We start from the raw sequence: 17,500 nt of genomic DNA, 5'->3' as shown, positions 1-17,500 counted from the left end.
CCACAATACACAAACACACCCTCACATGTGCGTGCAGAGAACAGTGTGGTAGCTGTGTGGTGGAGGGGCGTAATCATGGACTCCAAGACAGAGATGGATGTTTCTTTAGCCATCGCTCCATCTACCCCCGGAGCTGCCCTGCAAGGCAAAGTGTCCAACCATCTGAAATACGTCATCCTTTCATCTGAAAATAAATCATCATCCAACCATCTGATATACATCATCCATCCATCCATCTGATATACATCATCCATCCATCCATCTGAAATACATCATTCATCCATCCAAAATACTTAATCCTTCCATCTAAAATACAGCATCCATCCATCCAAAATATAACATTCATCCATCCATAAAAAACATATTCTATCCATCCAAAATATATCATCCATCCATCCATCAACATTTCTCGTTCATCCACCCATCCAAAATACGTAATGCATAAATGAAGATAACATTCATTCATCATCCGTCCATCCACCAATGAATCCATCCGTCTGTCAGCCCATCCATTTCATCAAGCATTCGAGAACATGCAGTAGGTCATTTTCTCCATGCGGGAATGCTGAAAGCGTGAGTACATAGATTGTTGTTGTGATTTGGACACAAAGTATTTAGCATTTACAACAGCAACTACAACACATGGTTGGTTAGTAGTACATATTAGTAATGGTTAGTATGTTAGTTTGTTTTAGGGGCTCCCACCAATTTGAATCAGAATGGTTCCATAATGGAGAGCATCATGTTGCATTCTTCTATGGGTTAATGCAGGATACAATTAATCCCTCCGAATTAAGCACATTTAGGAACTATATGATACATTTTTCATCATAAATCGTTTCTTGAGCGATGTAATTAAACAACAGCTCCATGCCCTTTTGACTTCCAGATTGTGTGCGTGTTTTGGTGTCCTTGTGTCCTTGTGTGTGTGTCTGTGTGTCTTTGCGTGTGTGTGTGTCCTGTGCTTGTTGCCAAGCTACAGGGATATTGGGCTACCGTGTTTTTTTATATTACTAGTCACTCCTTTTTTGTATGGTGTGAAAAATGTACAATGCCGATGACTCCCGTTTTTTTAAATTTCATAAAGGTGGCGACCCCTTAGTTTCTGAGTACAATTAGTTTAGTTAGTAGCGACCATAGCGCAGGAGGATATCATTTTGATTAGGATCAGCCGTCATGCAGAGAGAAAAGAAGGATTACTCTTTTGAGACTCAGAGGTCAGGCTGGAAGAAACCACATGCAACACCCAAAAGTTTTAGCAACAAAGCGAGCTGTCTCCATGAATATTTCATGAGTGCGGACACTGACCACTCAACACACAGCCGGCACATATACTGTACATCTGAATGGGGGATGCACCTACTGGATTACTTTTTGGATGATTCCTTTTCAGCCCTTTTGCCGAAACCTGCTGGCCGATACCGTTTCCGATACCAGATATCTTTAGTACATATAATACATTTATTAATTTGATTAATTATAGCAGCCGTCAGACAGAAAATGTAAATTTTGTGACCAGCATAAGTGATAGTAGACCGTATATAAAACACTGTGACTGGTTGATCCCTTATTTGCATCCATTTTTCCATCTCATATGTACATAGCTTAGAGGCATGCGTAGAATGTGCGCATTGTAGGCGGCTTTATCTCTGTCCCTGATACACCGGTAGAAAGATCACATATTGCAGTTTATACTCACCTTCTGCCTTGCTCGGCCAACGCCTTGGCTGACATGGTCCAAGCAAAGTGACAACTCATTGTTTACAAGCACCTTGGCTAAGCCAGACATTTTTTTTCAGTTCAACGCTCATTTACTGATGCTGCTGCCATCCAAAAGCAAATGCAGGAGAACATTGAGCTAAAGCGACACCATTCAAAAAACACACACAGTGCATTGAGGTGCGTCTAATAGCCTGCGAGGCCAAACCTATGGACACATCTGCAGAAGTTGACCGAATGGAAACGGTACATAGAGAATAGTAAAGAGTCTGGAAACCACATGCATACGTTCATATGGAGTTGTAAAGAAAGGATTTTGATGAAAAGATTGCTGGTCTTGAAGTGGCCATTGAGCGTCTAGTTAATCAATCTATCCCAAACCCCATCCATCCACTAGGCTGAGGCTAATTCTCCCACCAAGCACAACCCTGGGTAACGCAGGGTCCTTCCTACTCCATTGAGAAAGAATACCAACGGCCATGCAGTGCACCACCACACGGCAGTAACATGGAATTACTGCCTGCAACTGTGACATTGTGTGAAGCCAACACACAAAAACACAACACACACGTTTACGAACGATATCAGCCACTTTGGGGAGAGGGCACGTTCTCTCTCCCCCGCTGCGCTACGATATGGCCCACGGCGCAAGTCATGCTAAACCCGTCATGCAGAACCATTTGGGATCCCTTGGCCCAATGGTTTAGGTTGAGCACCCCTGCTGTGAACTTGAAAGCATGTCGAGAATACCCTATTACCACTAGTCGGGTCTTTTTTTTATTTAAGGTGTGGACGCAGGCATGACTGTTAGTATTTGTGCATTCAAGAACAACCGCAATAAGGAAAATTAAACAGAAAAAACCCTGGAGTTTTAAAATAAAGGCTCCATCAAACTGGGGTGAAATTTTTTCCGCAGCTACAGATGTTGGTGTTCAAGGGGGAGGGACGGACGCCAGAGAGGGGGTGAAGAGAGGCTGAAGGCAGAGGAGAGGTATGGGAGCGAGAGGACTAGAATTAGTATGGAGTGAGGGCGGCAGTGCAGGGGGTCGGGCTGGCGTGCAACTGAATCACACGGATTCTGTGCCGACGATCATGCGTTGCGAGCGGAGAGAATAGAAGTCCGAAAAAAAGTTAGCACTCAATAAATAGTAAATACAGCAAGGTCAGACGACACCAAAATACACACAAAGCTAAATATTGAGGCAGGAAAGAGAGAGATGTTGAGAGAGAGGGACTAAGTTGGAGAGCGTGATATTTGGCTGGAGTACACAGAGATACCGCCTGCATGGGCGGAGAGTCTCCGAACGCCAACTATGCAAAGTTTGAATTTGAATACAAAATCGGAAAGTGCTGTTGCATTTGTGTGTGTGATTGTGGTTGTGTGTTTGTGTGTGTGTGTGTGTGTGTGTGTGTGTGTGTTTGAGTGTTTGAGTATACCTTGCGTGTTTTGTCTATATTGTGTTGTCAATGGGAATTCAAGAATTATGCCTCCGCAAAATCAGTGTGGCGATGTAAGGTAGATGTAAGGTGGCTTTGGGTGAAACGCCACACAGAGAAATGGATATTCTACTGGTTGCAGGTATATCTTAAAACAATCAGAGGCTTGATGAATGGTTGGTGGGGGCTGATGTATGGCCGGAATGGAAGTGGTATTTGGAGAAGGTTTGAGTCAGGGAAATGCACCTCATCAATCAGCGTGATTAAAGCTTTTGGCCGGAGCGAAACAAACTCACACACAGCCAAGGCCAGCTCTTAAAGGCACACACACACACACTCCAGACCACTGCAGCTCCAATGCAGCAGAAGGAAATATTGATACACAGCAACACACATTCGGTTGTTGTTGACGCACGTCACAATGTTAAGCAATGCTTCAAGGAAGATGGATGTCTTTCTGACCACGGTGATTGGCCCTCAGATATATACACAAGAGGGACACAACTTGAGTGGAAGCTTCTACTACTACTAGTCCTAATAATACTACAGTTCTACTGTGTTTTTTAGACATTTGTTTACTAGACTATAATGTATTGCTTTTTTTTGCCGTTGGGAAGAATAACCTTATAAGCATCAATAACCTATATTTGTATATGTACTTATTGATGCACGTCTGAGATATTCCTATATTTAATATTTGAGTCACTGCAACATATACACTCGAGTGACCGTTATCCAGAGAGGGTTGAGTACACTCATGAATTTATGGGCTGTTCTCTGCAATGGCAAACATAATGTTACCATTAAAATCGCAGCAGAAACACTTGCACACACACACACACACACACACACACACACACACACACACACACACACACACACACACACACACACACACACACACACACACACACACACACACACACACACACACACACACACACACACACACACATGCACGCTGCACACACAAACACAGTAGCATACCTTATACCTGCCCTGTGGCTAAATCCATTGTTGCCGACACCCTTAGCCCATAAATACAGCCAAATGTCACCAGGTCTACATGTTTAGAGCAAATAATGGCCTGCACACCACACACACACGCCCACACAAACACACACACACGCAAAAGACAGATTATGGTCTTGAGAATGGGAGGATAGATGTGCCAGCAGAGTATTAGCATGCAACCAAGTGTTGTACTGACCAACAGAGTAAATTACAGAAGTGGAGCCATAGCCGCAAGGTTTCCGTTGGAGATTTAGCCACTTGTATAAGGTGTTGGTGTATTGCTGCTTTCAGACCAATAACCGCCATTTTTCAGTTCGAAATTCTTCTTCTCACTTTTCAGATGTATTCCTCTACAGTCAGACCCTATGTTGGATACTCAAAGCAGTAATTTTGTTGTAAAGTGGGTTGTCATCTTCAGAACATCCTCTCTTATAATTCTACTTAAGGTTGTTGACCCGGTGCATGCAAGGATATTTCAAATATCAAACATAAAACCAATTTCAATGCCGTCATTTAAGTGCCCGACAAGCAGCCTTCCTGAGGGAATGACTTCTGCGAGGAGATTAAAATGTGGGTTATGGCTGTGAGTGGTTGATATCCATCCAGCACAAAATATGTACGTAGATACACTTAAATGGAGATTACTCTTTTATCAAGATTTGTTCGTGCACACTCCAAAAGGCTTAATGAACGTAGTCAGAAAGGGAGTATTGATTTTCTTTTTCAGCCATCTATGAATGGTTTCATGTTACTGTGATATTAATAACGCTCCTCTCGCTATGTCTGCTTAGGACAAAGTGGAACTAATCGGGTTAAATGAAGCCTAAATTATAATTGAACACAACTGGTAGTATTGATAGAAATAGAAAATACCCAAACACACCCCTTCCTTTCCTCTCTGCATTCACATGTGTGTAACACAGACACACACAAATGCCCCAACCCACGCACACGCCAACGCACGTACACACATGCCCCCCCCCCCCCCCCCCCCCCCCCCCCCCCCCACACACACACACACACACACATACTAACACAATCTGTCAGGCACTTGCAGACACACAAATGCTTCACAAGTTCAGTGGAGTGAGGCTTCATGTTTCTGCTCATCGCCTGGGGGGTAAACACAGATACATGGATGCTAATCTAAGCACAAACACCACCTGTTTGTGCCGACGTGCAGCGAAGCGGTTTATGAACGGTGAACAGTTTCTCAGCGCATAAGTTCGTAGGTCAGTGCCATGCATACAGACTGATTTGGGGAAAAAAATCCTTGCTGTCTCATTTGATACCAATCTTAACCAAGCAAAGGTAACGGTAAACAAAGACAGTCATGAACCAAGCAGTAGATCATTGTAGCGATGGCTTCTGGCCATCCTAAGAGACACAGAAGAAGCAAATTGAGAGAGCAATGTGATGCACAGAGCTGTTCAGAGAAACCTTTCGGGGAAACCAGACATAAAAGGAAACCAGACAGGAAGCCACAAAAGGTCAGCGAAATGGTGGCCCCACAGAGGAAGAAAGAACCAGCCAGGGGCCAGCGTAGCTCGAACTCCAAACTCTGCATATGACACGGTGACGACCGGAGACCACAAGGACCAGCGCCTTACCTAGAACGCCCAGGCGGTAGTTGACGGTGATCACGATAACGTTGCCGTAGCTGGCCAGGATGCTCCCGTCAAACATGTTGCCGGTACCCTCCATGTAGGAGCCGCCGTGGATGAACACCATGACGGGCTTGGGGCTCCCGCTCTCCCGAATGTCTGGTCGGGTGGAGGCCGGCGGGATGGGCGGATGGAGGTGGGGTGGGGTCGGAAGGATGGGTCCGGACGAGGGGGAGAGGTAGGGAGGTAGGAAAGGAAAAGAGGGAGACTGATTAGACAGCAGATTGCAGTTGACAGCCCCGAGAGGTCATTTACTGTAGTTTACGTTTGCCAATGGTAAGTCCCTCTCCTTCATTTTGTTACCTTTTTTATTTATTTTTTAAGTCATCTCGCCACAGCGTCCTTCTAGTTTTGAGACGGCATTAGTTTGGAGTGTCAAACCTTAATCCCACCGACCATGAGAGGCGTGACATGCTCTCGCTGATGGGAAATACAGCTCATTTTTTTGTATGTATTATGCTATTCAGATATTAACAAACTGGGATATTTAATAGGAGTGGGTCTGATTTTGGTTTTCATTAGGCAAACTGTCAGAAAAGATTTTGCGGCAATTCCGACATGTCATTTGATGAAGAAATTGAAGTAGCTTGATTCACTAGGTATGAAAAGCTATTAAAAACAGCACACTCTGACACTTTAATGAACACGGTTCACCCTATTTAAAACTTTTCCAGTTTATTTGGGGTAAACATAAAAATCACTTTTCAGCTGTCATGATATACTTCATTGACTGGTAAACGTGCTGAGAAACAAATCCACTGAATACTGGAGTCGAACTGTAAAGCGCTCATGCCCTGACATTTTCAATGAATACCTAATTGTTTCCACCTCTATGATTACTGCATAGCACATCAATAAAAGTAAGTGGGAGTATTGTTTGTTTCATTGTCAATACAAAGTTGAGACGGATAGGGTGTGTCGGGTTGGCATAGCAAAGGTGGTGCATATTGATCAATATATAAGGTTTGATGGGCTAAATGCACTGTAAGTTTGGATTGAAAAACTTTTTGAATTATTTTTAGTTTTTTTGTGGGACCTTTGACTGCTCTGATCTTATACAAACATGCGCTCTGCGTTTAGAGACCAAACAATGCCTAAAGCTACGGCCGCATCAAACGCGTTGCACGCGTAAGAGGAGCAGAAAATCAGCATTTTTACATAGGGAACCATTGGTTTAGGCGCGTAGATGCGTTACACGCGCTAAAGCAGTGCGTTTCGCCTCGTGCCCGCTACACCGTCCGTTGACGGATCCCCTTTGACTTTGAATGGGTACGGACACGCAATGCATTGTGGATCCGTGCGCTCCGTTGGAGCCTTCGGCACCATCGAAAAGTTCAACAATTTTAAACTTTTCCGGCAGCGACGGATCCGTCATCCAATCAGATTCCGTATGCAAATTTAAGCACTGTGACACTACTCGGGCTCTGACTACCCTGGAAAGCTCCCCCATCCGTCAGCCACGCCTTCCAACGTCCTTTGACTGACGGTGCAGTGGGCACAAGGCGTTAGGCGCGTTAGCGTTTTTACGCACCTAACGCGCCCAACACACCTACGCGCGGAGTTCAAAAAATTTAACTTTTTACGCTCCTACGCGTGACGCTTAGCTGCGATAGCCAATCAGCGTTGAGCTTGACCCAATGTCAATGGCAGGGAGATGGAGGACGCACAGAAGCAGAAAGAACATGGACGACCAAGTCATCGTTTCAGTGTGTTTTCCTACGTTCCTCGGACTCCCACAACAAAGACAGCGCAGCGATGGTGGTGATCTTAGCCCTGTTTGTGGAGCAAAAGAAAAATAGCGGGGGAAAAAAAGGTTTTGGGCGGGCTCATCTAGCTGCATAGGCGCGTTAGGCGCGTTAGGTGCGTTAGGCGCGTTGACCTATTTTTGTGACACACAATGATCAAGCGGCAGGTTAGGCGCGTTTGGTGTGGCCGTACCTTAACAATGTCAGTATCTAGGCTTTCAAACAGAACGCAACGTCAGATGAACTTCAGGAAATTTCAGGTTTTGTTGAAGGAAACTCATATTGACATGATGCTTCATTAATTGTTTTCGACCCCATGTTGATTATGGTAGGAGGAAGAGAAATACATTTTCTAAAAAGACCTCTGCACTGAAGATTAAACTGTATTTACCCACTTATTGTTGGGGAATTACATCATTTCTCACAGATTTTTGTTAAAAAAACTATTAACAAGCTGCAAACCTGACTCTAACGAACATAGTATTTGTACACATACAATATATCCCTGAATGCTGAAACAGGTATGTGTATCCGTCGGCCCGCATTCAAGTGTATATTAAGAGACGGTACACATTGCCTATAGGCATATTGTCTGTGTCTGAGAGCTTGTTCCCATTGCTTGTTTACACATACGATATGTTAATTCCAGAATTCAGGTCATGTTGTCTGTGAGTTTGGAAATGCGGTAACAGGCTTGATTTGAAACTTGGGATTCCTATTCATAGCTCAACCCCCCCACCCTTGACCCTACTTCCATCCACTGCTCTTTGAGGGGATCCTGCTGATGGTTTTCCGCTTCTTTCTTTCTTTCTTTCTTTTTTTTCGCTTGCTTTGAAATGGGCAGAATGGGGCGCTGTGTACATCATATCCCTCCACTCAATAGAAGTGGGGGGGGGGGGGGACTGGCTGAATACTATCACGGCAATGCCAAGTGTGTGTGTGTTTGTGTATGTGTTTTTCCATGTGACAAATGCCAGTTGGCCACAATGTTGAAGTGGAGTCAATTATTGCACCAATGTGTCTTGGTGGAGGGTTGATTGAGTGATTGGGCGGAGTTTAGTGGGGAGGAGGGGAGCTGACATGAGGCGAGGAGAGGGGGGGGGGGGGGGGGGGGGGAGGTGAAATGAGGAGGGGAGAGAGGAGGGGGATAAGGGATGCGAGGAGAGGAGAGGAGAGGAGGGGAGAAAAGGCAAAAATAAGTAGAGGAGGGGGGAAGGGGAAATGAAGAGAGGAGAGGAGAAGAGAGGAGAAGAGGTGATGTGATATGAGGAGAGGAGAGGGGGGGAAGGAGGTGAGGTGATATGAGGAGGGGTAGTGAGGTGATATGAGGAGAGGAGAGGACAGGCGCTGATATGAGGAGGAGAGAAGGGAGGAGGGGAGGTGAAATGAGGAGAGGAGAGGGGAGGAGAAGACACGGCAGGAATGGAGAAGGGAGAAGAAGTGAGGAGAGGAATGCAGAGGAGAGACCATATGCGAGGAGTGTAGAGAAGAGGGGAGGAGTGGGGAGAGGGGGAGCAGAGAAGAGGAGATGAAAGGAGAGGAGGGGAGACAACAGGACAGGAAATGGTTGGAGTAGAGGGCAGAAGGGGAGAATAAAGAGAGGAGAGGAACGGAGGGGGGGGAGCAGAAGGGAGGAGAGGAGAGGACCGGACAAATGATGAAGACAGAAACAATGCTGATGTAAAGGTGATGGTGACAGGGTCATTGGAGAGGGCGATGATGATGTTCCCATCAACGGATAAATGTTAAAATGATGAGGAATGTGAGAGGCAGTAATGAATGTGACAACAGAGACGACAACAATCATTACAAGGACTTGCATGATGATTAATAATGTTAATGACATTGGAGTCGGTAAGAGGAGGTTGGATTACAGTGTGCACAGACTGTAATAATAATAATAATAATGTGTGTGTGGATGCATGTACGACTTTAAGTCGATGCATGTATCTACCTGTTTTAATGGATGAATGAGGCATGTGGGCTTACTATTAGTGTGAATAGCCTTTTTGTTAGATTCTGCAAATAAAACACATTCTTTGTTGAATACTCGATTCTGATTGGTTCGAGCATTCTATAGTATATTATTTCTGATTATTACACGGTTCTTTTCAATGCCGTGGAACGCTCCGTTCACTTGCACGGGCCCTTCATAACTTCCGGCGGTGAATTTTTTTTGATAATTCACCGTTGCTAAGTATAATTGACTGTAGTCAAGGAAAGTGGATTTTTTTTGCCGTCTTTCGTAACACTACGCAAGTAGTCCGGTATCTTATCAACCCCAGCGTACTCGGTTGCTAAGTGATGTCAATGTCTTTGGACTTTTTCTCTGCTGATCAAGCAAGTAGCCGTGTAAATAGTGGGATAATGTAAAGATCGCCGGTCATTATCGGGAAAATAAGCCCCGACAAGGCGAACCGGACACCGACGCGAAGCGGAGGTGTCTTGCTTTGCACTTAAGGGGCTTATTTTCGATAATGACCGGCGACGTTCTATACATTATCCCGCTTACATAGCAGTCCACCACTATGAACAACATGTACGTTGCCATGGAAGCTATTTCCAAAGGTCGAATCAAACTAACTTACTCATTATTAATGAAGTGAACGGAGGGTAAAAACAAGCTGCAGTCAATTTACACGAAGTTACACAACTATGTTGTGAATAAAACATTGTGCATCTTTTTGATGGTGGGAGTAGATTTGAGGAAAAATATGCAAAATTGGTTAAACATTGCTGAAAAATGCGGACAAACTGAAAAAAAGAAATGGCGCAAACATTTGGTTGGTTTATCTCAAGGAAAGGGCTTTTCTTAAATGAGAACGAGAGCAAATAGCAAAATTATATGCTGTGTGTGCATGACTGCGTCTGTGTTTGTGTGTGAGTGTTTTCATGGAGATCACCACTATAATTAAAGATTTGTATTTTCTTCCTATGGACTTGGTCCATTGCAGATAGGAAGTCAACGGTCATTTTCGATCCTGTGCCTTTTCAAGGTTTCTTCAGAATCCTGCACCTCTTTTCTGGCGTTATAGAAATTGTCTTATATTTAGCCTGGCATTGGTATATGGGATTTGTGTTTCTGAAGCACAGATGGCCATCTATTTCCATAATTTCATTAAGGCTATAAAAATAATAGGCAATTGGTTTCAATGAATGTGACGCTGAATGTAAATAATAAAGACAAATGCAATAAAAAAAAAACGGTACATGGGTTAATATTGTCATGTAGTGTACCCTTGCTTAATGCTTGTGAAAAAAGTATATTCAGGTTAACAACAAATATAGAACAACTTGCTGCTAGTGATATAATGCATTCTGATAAAATAATGTTGCTGTGTTCGTCCACTGTCTTTAATTCCCCCACCCTATATTTATGTTGCTGTATTATGTGTGATACTGAGAGGGTGGGAGACCCAGGAGGTCTTGGAGGCTATGAGCACCGTTCAAAGCATAGCTTGGCACGTCTCCATTGCAGTATATCCACATTTATCCCTCCAGTCTATGCTAGTCCATTAACCAGTCAACACATTTTTTAAAACGATGAATGAAAAAAGAAACCCGCTTTGCACAAATCCTCAGCTCTCGGGAAGTGTACTGTGAACATCTTGGTTCCGGATACAAAGGGATTACAAGCACCAGATTTGTGGAGCATAAAGAGATCGAAAGAAAACAATTCAATAAATAGAACTTTGTGATGTTGCGGGGTCAAGAAATTGGACCGGTTATAGATTTAGCATCACCAAGGCAACAAGGGGGTCAAAGGTTAGGAGCCCAATGGTATCGCTGAAAGGTGGGATTTAAAAGCTATCTGAGCCCTCGGAATATGCCTTGAAGTGTATGTGCATGCGTGTGTGTGTGTGTGTGCTTGTGTATGTGCACGTGTAAAACTAAAAACATTGTGGGGTAAAACTTTTAATTCAGGAATCCATCTAATGTGGGCCACACTGTGTTTGTTTTGGTGTGTGTGTGTGTGTGTGTGTGTGTGTGTGTGTGTGTTGCATGTTCGACTCTGAATGTGTTTGCGAGCTTGCATGTGAGTGCACACACGCTACCATCTTTCAGAGATGTGCGTTTGTGTATGTGTGTATATCTGTGTGTGCATATTTACTTGCATGTGTGTGTACGTAATGTATGTGTGTGTATTTGTGTATTTGTGTGTTGGGCGCACATGCTACACAGCATCCACGTCAACTCCAAAGGAAAAACAGCATGGCGGCGCACATCAAAGAGATCTGGCTGTTCTTAAGCCTCATTTGGATGTGATTGCAGTTTTGGTGGATGCATTATACAGCAGAGGTGCCTGATTAGGGCTGCTCTGGCTGCTGTGAATGCTGCACAGCGGCAGCCGTCCGGGGACAGGACTCCGTCTTCAACCAAGGATGCTGCGCTCCAGGTGCTGCTTCTCGATAGCAGGCCGCCTCTTAAGGGGAGATCCAGCGTCGGCTAGTTTTTCTTTGTGTGAGCGAGTGTTCGTAGATTGTAAATACAATTTAGTTCAAAGGGAGAGGAGTTTATTTTCGCAATGGCTTCAACCGCGCTTCATAATCACCGAAGAAAGGAGCATTTGTGGGTTCCGGTTGTCCAAAAGCAGACAGCAGTGTGCGAATCATGGTTTCTGTTTGTAGCTCGTCAAAAAAATCAAAGTCAAACAGAGCATGAATGTAGCAACAGTCTTTTGTGGACGCGGAAAATGCTAAAACGGTTGTCTGTCTCAACACTGCCGTGTGCTTTGGGTTTCAGTGTAATTGCCTTGATTTCACTGACGCAGATTGCATTATTCTCTCTGATGAGAGGCATCACGTTGAGTAAAGAACGGCCATTTTGATTTATATAATTTCTTCAATTTCAAGGTTAATCTGACAAATACAGAGCAAGGATTCAGCTCTAGGTTGATGGTTGTTGTGTAAACTAGCTTTGAATGTATACAACCATGCATATATGTGTGGGCGGGTAGGTCAGCATGATGGGCAGGGATGCTCTCGGGTATTAATACTTTGTAATATCTTTATTGCTTTTCTCAGAAGAGCTGGCGGAGAAGGGTCAAATACATGTAGATAAATAAATATATATATTTATATACGTATGAGGGTGTCTCGCTACATGTATTCGTATTGAACCATACACAATCGGGTCAAAGCTGCATTGATTGGTGTGCACTGCGAACGGTTCAAGACCTTCATAATATAAAAAAGTTTCAATCGGAAAATAAAGTTAGAAATTGGTTGAGAGGTCAGGGGGTCATGGCCCCTCTTCCTCCCCGAGTGCGCTGCCAGTGTCCAAAATCGTCTCAACTAAAAACATTGATGAGACAATCAGCGGAACGAGGCAAACAAATGAAATGGCCGCCAGAAAAGCAGCAGCCTTCAGGCATCACAATGTGGAGGAATCCAAAGGGGGAGGTCCAGAGCTACACAGAACTCCCCTTACTGCTTGTTACATTACGGTCGGACAGGGCAACAAGAGGCCCAGTTTCACTTTGATGTTGATAAGACTAATCTTCAAAAAAGAGGGGCTATTCGTATGTGAAGGGGGCGTGGCTTAGCATTGGCTGCAGACAGAGGGGCCGGGCGGCTCAATCTGGGGGAACAGACGCAGCTGTTGGATGGGAGTATAATGAGCAAGCAGGATATATATACTGACGGTATATGTTCCTCTCGCAAAGTGAGATCGGGTCCAGGTCTGTGCCGACGCGAGTGTGTGACCGTGTACTGTGAACGTTGTTTCTGTGAGCCTGTCCTGAACGTTAGTTTGGGTGGCACTCGCTGTCCACTTAATAATGAAATACATTATTGCCAAAGCAAGCTCGCTCACTTTGAACCCAGCAGCAGAGCAGGGTGTACTCCAAAGGCACTGCCGTGTGACTTATGTCTGTAGCCTAAGTTTTAAAGCAGGTACTACTGTTTTGTTTATGTTTCGCTCGTTCAAATTAAGAAGCTGCTTCCATCCACGGAATAACACAATTTATCGATTTATGAAGGCTTTGAATTCAGATTTTTAATAATATTCGTTTTTTGTTTCTAGATCAGGGCATTTATTAGTGTTTGGTTTGTTAAATTAAACTGTAAAATGCTCACCGTTTTGGTTTGACACTCCAAGCTAAAACTGATTTCAAATAAATCTAATTTTAATGAAAGCCTATGCATGGGACTCTGAAGAAGAATAGTTATAAAGAATTTCTTTTTTTTACGTTATTTGAAAAACTAAACAAAGAACAAACATGCAAAATGTGTAAATTAATAAAAGTAAATGGTTAAAAGGGTTAATAGTATATTGACATATTCCCTGCGAAAATGCGACATAAAAAAATAAAAACAAATGTAATTTAAAAAAATTGAAAATTCAAGCAGCAAGTTAGTTTATTAATTGGTCAATGATTGGAAGTGAACACGTAAACATACTCTTTAGACACCAAGCGGATAATAGGACAAAACACATCCAGCCAAAAAAAAGGAGAGTTTACGAGTAAAGAGCAAAAACAAAATGCCTCCGTCACTTTTAGAAAAAAAGGACAAGAATTTAAGAAAATCAAAGAACGAGAAAAAAATGGAGAGGAAAAAGGGTTACATTTTGTTTCCCTTGTCATGCAATTTTTCAGTTTGGCACCGGAAGAAAAAAAAAATACCTTCGTCGTCCGTGCGGTCATTATCGCCTAAATCATCTGTGTTTTTCTTTGTAAGGGGACCTATAAGGACCAAGAAGGAGAAGATTGAGGAAAACAAGATGACAAAGAACACACAGGCTTTTTTCTCAAGAGATAAGAAAATCTTTCACCCGTGATATTTCCTTTTTTTGGTGGGAAAAATCTTCAGTACGATACTGAATGGGCAAAGTAGTGGTAAAACATGACCACTCCCGAGCTCTGCTGGAACTGTTTTGCATGTACTTATTAGCATTTCAAATATAACAGTTTCAAGAAAAGAGGGCTTTGGTAAAAAAAAGGAAGAAAAAAGAGAAAGCTGATAAAAAAATATCAGTTTTGTCTGGTGAAGAGAGAGAATTAAGCAAGTGAAACACATCTTGACATCACATGATTCAGATGGACCTTAGAGTAAGTCAGGACACACATAGTAACATCAGTATGGACCAATGTCAGGGACATTTTTTCACATTTCAAGGTGGTAAAACGCTGATGGACTGTAAATAAAAAAGCAATTCAACAGAAATTGGTAAAGGCATAGCAATTATAGCAATTTTCATTATAATATTCTGTCAATAGATCGAGAGAGAGAGAGAGAGGGAGACAGAGAGACAGAGACAGAGAGAGTGAGAGACAGAGAGAGAGAGAGAGAGAGAGAGAGAGAGAGCTTATTATTATGCATATTTTTTAATACTGTACACAGGAAAGATTATGATTTACTAATTTATCCTTGTTTTTTGTAATAATATGAATTAATGCAATTTAATATTGCAAAACAAAGTACCAAACTGTAACGATTGTATGATTGTTTGTGCGGCTGTGTGTGTGGGTGCATGTCTGAGTGTGATTGTTAAGCAGTCAACTCACTGTGTGTATCTGAGTGCGGGGGAAGTGCTTGTGAGGCATAATGTACGAGCACAGAGTAATCCATGCTTAGGAATTTTAATGAGGGAAACAGATAGACAAAGAGGGAGGATTGTCGAGGAGTGGAAATTGACCTCTCACCTCACACTTCCAAATATATTTTAGAATCTATCTGAAAAAGTTATTAAATATGTGAAATAGGACAGTTTATTGGACATGTTTCAAGTGTATGATATAACATTTCAGGAGTAGTTAGGAGGTTGAGTCATGTTTATTAGTGTTGGTGTCTGTCTCTCTCTCAGAAAAGCAGAAGAAAATAGCCTTCTATTTCAACAGTAAACATCCTCCGTTAACAACCTCCTTTAAAGCTCACGTACGGTCGCCCATACTATACATAAAACACAGAGAGACATAAACAAACAAGGACACACACAAGCGAACACACATGCGGTTCATGAACACAATAACAGATAGGCTTGGTAATCGGCAACATGCATTATTTTTTTTGATAAAACATGCGCCCTGCGTATGAAAGAAGAAGGTTGAATGCTTGTTAAAAACCCTGACATTTGAAAACATGGCCTAGGCTGCAGCCTTGCCTTTCATCATGGAGGAAGACATCACAAAGAAACACATTTAAATGGTGGCCCTCATATCTACGCACACCCAACCCGTTCAGTGGAATACCGTTTCGCACAGCAATGCCGTGAATGTGTAAAACAGCCACTGAAGTTAGGAATCGAACAATTCTAACTACTGGGGAAAGGCTCTACTATAACAGATGGCCTAGGCCCTAGATGCTTTGGCAGAACCGTTGGAGGAGAAAAATAAATTGCTATTCATTTTTAATAAACTCAGCTTCAAAGACAGGTCAGCATGGTCATTCAGTTTAATCAATATTCACACAGCGGTGTGTAAAGATTTCAAATAGTAGTCACATTGACCGTCTCGAAGGATTAACACCTTATAAATTATGAACTTTATCTTGATGAAGAAAAGCGCTATTTTAAACCATTATATCAGCCATTTCTTCAGCAGCGATGATTCACTATCATATCTGTTGTCGACAGCAACCGGTCTCTCCTCCGCTGTCATTTGATAAGCCAGTGCTTGGTGACAGCATTTCCTTTCTATCCACAGCGCTTGTACTAAGACCCAAGAATGACTTTTCCCCAATTACCCAAAAATTACTTAGACAGTGCAGAAAAGACCAGCTGTCGTGAGATTGGACACTGGCATAGATCCTGATGGAGATATTCAGGGGCACCGAAAAAAAAGAAAAGAGGTTTTGAGACACCATTCATTTGATATTTAATACATTGCTCCCAAGTCCCAATCTTTGGAGTAATCAAACACTAAAACAGCACCTGGGTAACAGCGCCCTCTGTGGTCAAACACAGTTACTGAACATGCAGCTTCTGGCCAGTTGAAGTTAAAGTGCTAAGGTGGGGGGGGTAGGTATCACTTGCCATATGGTTTGTATGGCCAGTGACCAGCAAGGCAGCAATTTCACCTGTCATAGTTTCAACACTCTCTCATCCAAACAGGGCAGGGATGGGTCGTGTTGAATGACAACAGCGTGAGTAATTCATTAGTAAGTAATACTATTCGCCTGTCACAAATAAAACATTTATTTGTGACAGGGCGAGGAGAAGAGAGTGGAGCTGAGCAGAGGGGAGAGGAGGGGCAGAGAGCATGCTACAGGTGGTTCTAGCGCTGTGCGCCGTGCGGTACATCTGTTCCCTATTAACACTGGTGAGACGCTTTTGGGTAAGGGGTTAGTTGGGTGCAGGGAAGAGAGAAGGCAGATGTAGAAGTGACAGCTAGGGTCGAGCTCCCACAACCCCCCCCCCCCCCCCCCCCTCCCCCCACATACACACACCTGACATCCATCACATGTCTGCTCCTACTGGCCCGCTGACAGGAGGAGTGGGCAGACTGGTGGGTCGCCATAGCTAGGACTTCTATCCCTGACTGTTTAACCGTAGAGCTGTGATGTGTGTGACAGAGAGAGAGAGAGAGAGAGAGAGAGAGAGAGAGAGAGAGAGAGAGAGAGAGAGAGAGAGATTACTGTTGGATGAATGCTCTTTTAATACATATTTTGTACTATACATAATTCAGAAGAAAAATGGTATACTTGCTGTATTCTGAATTGATTTGGGTAAAATAAAGAAGATAATGAAAGAGGGATAATAGGTATATTGGGAATGTGGCTGCCTATGTCATCGTGAAAGATAAATTACACATGCATACACCTTCCTGAAAATCATTACACAAGTACCATTATACATCTGAGATTATGCATCTATAATTTTCCCTGAACTAAGTGCATACCCAACCATTTTGTTTTGTGCAAACAAATGCTACGCATGGGTGGGTATTGATTTGAATCATTCCAGTTGATGGGAAGTTGTGGT

General features: G+C 43.1%; 1 protein-coding gene across 1 annotated transcript in view; it reads right to left on the bottom strand.

Moving 5' to 3' along the window:
* nlgn1 (neuroligin 1) overlaps positions 1–17,500 on the bottom strand; it is a 178,500-nt gene that overhangs the window by 93,179 nt on the left and 67,821 nt on the right. Inside the window, exons 3-4 of the mRNA XM_030373259.1 lie at positions 14,205–14,264; positions 5,781–5,933 (exon numbers count right to left, since the gene is read on the bottom strand). Coding sequence (XP_030229119.1) covers positions 5,781–5,933; positions 14,205–14,264 — 213 coding nt within the window. The remainder of the gene's footprint in view (positions 1–5,780; positions 5,934–14,204; positions 14,265–17,500) is intronic.

The sequence above is a fragment of the Gadus morhua genome, chromosome 12, assembly GCF_902167405.1.
Source record: "Gadus morhua chromosome 12, gadMor3.0, whole genome shotgun sequence".
Classification (NCBI taxonomy): domain Eukaryota; kingdom Metazoa; phylum Chordata; class Actinopteri; order Gadiformes; family Gadidae; genus Gadus; species Gadus morhua.
Note: the sequence above shows the minus strand (reverse complement) of the source record. Positions and strands in the feature narration are given on the sequence as shown.